Source organism: Bidens hawaiensis, unplaced genomic scaffold (assembly GCF_021521415.1).
Source record: "Bidens hawaiensis isolate Kalapana, Puna unplaced genomic scaffold, B.hawaiensis_p1.1 tig00000369_1, whole genome shotgun sequence".
Classification (NCBI taxonomy): Eukaryota; Viridiplantae; Streptophyta; class Magnoliopsida; order Asterales; family Asteraceae; genus Bidens; species Bidens hawaiensis.
The window spans coordinates 2,521,129-2,524,833 of record NW_027491028.1 but is presented as its reverse complement, the minus strand read 5'-3'; the positions used below and the strand labels follow the sequence as shown (position 1 = coordinate 2,524,833).

Genomic DNA, 3,705 nt, shown 5'->3' with positions numbered 1-3,705 from the left:
ATATGTATAATTTAGACCACTCCAAATATCCCCACACTTGAACATTTTTCGTCCCCGAAAATATGTATTGCAAAGGAATCATAATTCAAAATCGATCTTTTAAACATATAGGTTAATTTTTTTTATAGCATAGATAAACGCAAAAACCGTGATTGTCGATATTGTTGTCCACTTTAACCCAGCCACCAGCTTATCAAGCCCCCAGTTGCATTAAGAGTTTTAAAGTTCAAAAGCTACGGCTACACCTACCCCATCTCAGACAAAGAGAGCTAGAAGAAATAGAGTCGAAGCAGACTGGTTCGACATATCACCATAAGCCAAGGACTCGTTGATGGTACTAATTATATGCACTCGGTGAAATTTGATGGATGACTGGTCCTGTGGAGGTCGTACGAGCTATTCCTAAATATTATTGGACTTTGTCCTATAAATTCCTAATTTAATATTTATTGACTAAGAACCTTCGAGCCCCAATAGTGTATCCTCAGAATCACAATCCCCTTGGTAACACGTAAATTCTAAGTACCATCTAGTATGTGCATCTTTGGCCTCTTTTAATAACTTTGGGAATGCTTCTTTGGCATTTTACAATACATAACTTTCTCACATTCAATTGCTTTTTGGAACAACTTTTCGGAATACACTTTCAACACATACTTTTTTTTCTTTTTTTTTCTTCTCTTTTCTTCTTTTTTATATATCACCCTAAATATATAACTATTTTCTAAGCTCGTAAAAAGATAGACATGTGGTGGTGTGCTGGTTTGAGTGCATCTAAGTCTTACCCTCTCAAAGTTTTTAGATTATGGTAATCCTCCCTAAGCATCGAAATTCGGTTTCACCTTTTTGCAAATTATTTGATATATAAAATCTGCTAAAGAGGTCTATCAAAGCTAGTTGGGTCTACCGACACATCCCAAATTAAGTGCGATATCTTTTATATAATTTCATATATAATAGTAGTTTTAAAAGATCAACCTTAAACAATAATATCATTTTCCATTATACGCAAAAGAATTTTCAGAACATTTTTTTTAAAGTTCTTCAAATTTTTTTATAACTCTTTTTCTTGTTTTTTTTTAATTTTAATTTTATTTATCAATTTTTTTTATTTTTTGTTATATTTTTTTTAGATTTTTAATTTTTTTTTCAAAACTAAAAACGTTAGTTTCCCATCCTCACACTTAAATTTCGCATTGTCCTCAATGGAAGAAAGAAAAAAGACAAAAATAAATCAGAATTAAAATAAAATAAAACAAAGAATAAAGAAATTGGAACAGACTCCCCTGGTAATATGGCAATGATATGCGTATGACATATTCCAATAACGCGACCGTATAGCATTTCGTTCGCGGCCACAGCTTTTGGGTACCCTCTACAATCAAATAAACTCAGAACGAATCAACTGAGCAAAAGTATCCAACCCTGCAAAACAAAACTCAAAGCACCCAAAGCAGACATCAAACAGCCTCTAAAAACATAAAACTGACTCAAAATACGAAAATAAAAGAAAACAAATAAAAATTATATAAACTCTACACTCGGGTATTTACCGAGGCCTATCCCTATTAAGCAGTCAAAGTAGGGATGTCGAGGAGAAATGCGTCTTCCTCGACCGAATCAATTGGCCCACCAATATAATGCTTTAACGTATGGTCGTTCACCTTCCACGCTCTCCCCTCATGATCAACTAACTCAACTGCACCATGCAGAAATACCGCCTTCACTGTATACGGACATCCCATCTCGATCTAAGCTTACCTGGAAATAACTTCAGACGGGAATTATAAACCAACACCCGATCCCCACACTTGAACTCTTTCACTTTCCTCAACTTTCGACCGTGCAACGCCTTCGTACGCTCCTTATAACTCCATGATCTAGCGTACGCCTCATCTCTCAGCTCCTCAACCTCAATTTGGAGATACCGGTTTTTCGCAGCTTGGGTCAGGTCAAGATTAACGGATCTCAATGCCCAATATGCTCTATGCTCTAACTCCACCGGTAAATGACACGCTTTCCCGTAAACCATCCTAAAGGGTGTAGTCCCAATAGGCGTTTTAAACGCTATTCGGAAAGCCCAGAGTGCATTATCCAACTTGTCGGACAAGTCCTTTCGGTTCTGTGCTGACAGTTTTCTACAAAATCCGTTTAACGCCTCGGTTTGCGTTCTCCACTTGCTCGCTCGTCTGTGGATGATAGGCGGTGGACAACCGATGGGTGACCCCATATCGTGCCAACACCTTCTTCACCTGGGCATAACAGAAATGTGTTCCCCTATCACTGATCAAGGCCTTGGGAGTACCAAACCGACAGAACAACCTCTTCAAGAATCCCACTACAATTCGGGCGTCGTTAGTGGGCATGGCTTGAGCCTCAACCCACTTGGAAACGTAGTCGATAGCCACGAGAATGTGTCGGTTCCCTCGAGAAGAAGGGAACGGACCCATGAAATCAACGCCCCAAACGTCGAAAACCTCACAAACCTGAATAGGGTTTTGGGGCATCTCATTACGGGATGAGATGTTACCAGTGCGCTGACATACGTCACACTGTCTAACAAACTCGTGTGAGTCTTTGAAAATCGCTGACAATGCCTAAGAATCTCATGACCCTCTTCCCTACTCACACACCTTCTCAACACTCGATCGGTGCCTACACAAAACAAATATGGCGAATCTCATATGTAGTGGCTGGCGTCTGCGAACGACTTCCTCATCTGCTGATAACTCATGCCCTTGACCACTACTCCTTCGGCCAGATAATTCACAATGTTGGAGAACCATGGCAGACCCTCCTCTTCAGCACTTATGTACAAAACTGGCTCTCTCTCAAATCTCACTCTCACCATCATCAACGACTCGTGGGAAAACTTATCCCTAATAGCATCCTCTCTAATCTCCTCTCTCTTCAGATCCTCTAGACGTGATAAGTGATCTGCAGCTACATTCCCGGCTCCCTTTTTATCTCTAATCTCAATATCGAACTCAGAAAGCAGGAGAATCCATCGTATCAGGCGAGGCTTGTCATCTTTCTTAGCGAACAGATATCGCAATGCCACATGATCAGTATAAACGACGGTTTTGGACAACACGAGATAAGAACGGAATTTGTCAAACACGAATACCACTTCTAGAAGCTCCTTCTCAGTAGTCGTGTAATTCTCCTAAGCATCATTGAGGGTCTTACTCACGTAATAGATAGGACGGAAGTGCTTGTCCTTCCGCTTAATTAGAACAGCCCCGACTGCAAAAATCACTAGCGTCGCACATGAGCTCGAAGGGTAAGCTCTAGTCGGGTGCTACTAAGATAGGGGTGTTAACCAACTGCCACTTGTGAAACTCAAACGCCTTCAGACAATCAGCATCAAAGTCAAATGCGATGTCCTTCATTAGAAGGCGAGTCATGGGCCGGGTGGACTTAGAAAAATCTCTAATGAACCTACGATAAAAACCCGCATGCCCGAGAAAACTACGAACAGATTTCACACTAGTCGGTGGAGGAAGTCTATTGATAGTGTCGATTTTAGCTCTGTCTACCTCAATACCGTCTCGCGAAATCTTGTACCCGAGCACATTGCCTTCAGTCACCATAAAGTGGCACTTAGCCCAGTTCAGCATCAACTTAGTCTCTATGCACCTTTTAATCATCCTCTCAAGATTAGAAAGAGATTAATCGAATGAGTCCCCATATACCGAAAAATCG

The 3,705-nt window shown here is 40.5% G+C and overlaps 1 protein-coding gene across 1 annotated transcript; it reads right to left on the bottom strand.

Annotated features, from left to right (window-relative positions):
• Positions 1-1,568: 1,568 nt before the first annotated feature.
• On the bottom strand, positions 1,569-2,230 carry LOC143622812 (uncharacterized). Its single transcript, XM_077093858.1, has 2 exons — positions 1,762-2,230; positions 1,569-1,699 (listed from the first exon to the last, which is right to left on the bottom strand). The coding sequence occupies exons 1-2, from the start codon at positions 2,228-2,230 to the stop codon at positions 1,569-1,571; spliced, it is 600 nt and encodes a 199-aa protein (XP_076949973.1).
• Positions 2,231-3,705: the final 1,475 nt, after the last annotated feature.

Coding starts and splice junctions, on each gene's coding strand:
- LOC143622812 (XM_077093858.1), bottom strand. CDS start 2,230: ATGGGGTCACCCATCGGTTGTCCACCGCCTATCATCCACAGACGAGCG. Junction 1,700..1,761: donor CCGTCTGAAGTTATTTCCAG/GTAAGCTTAGAT, acceptor TGCATGGTGCAG/TTGAGTTAGTTGATCATGAG.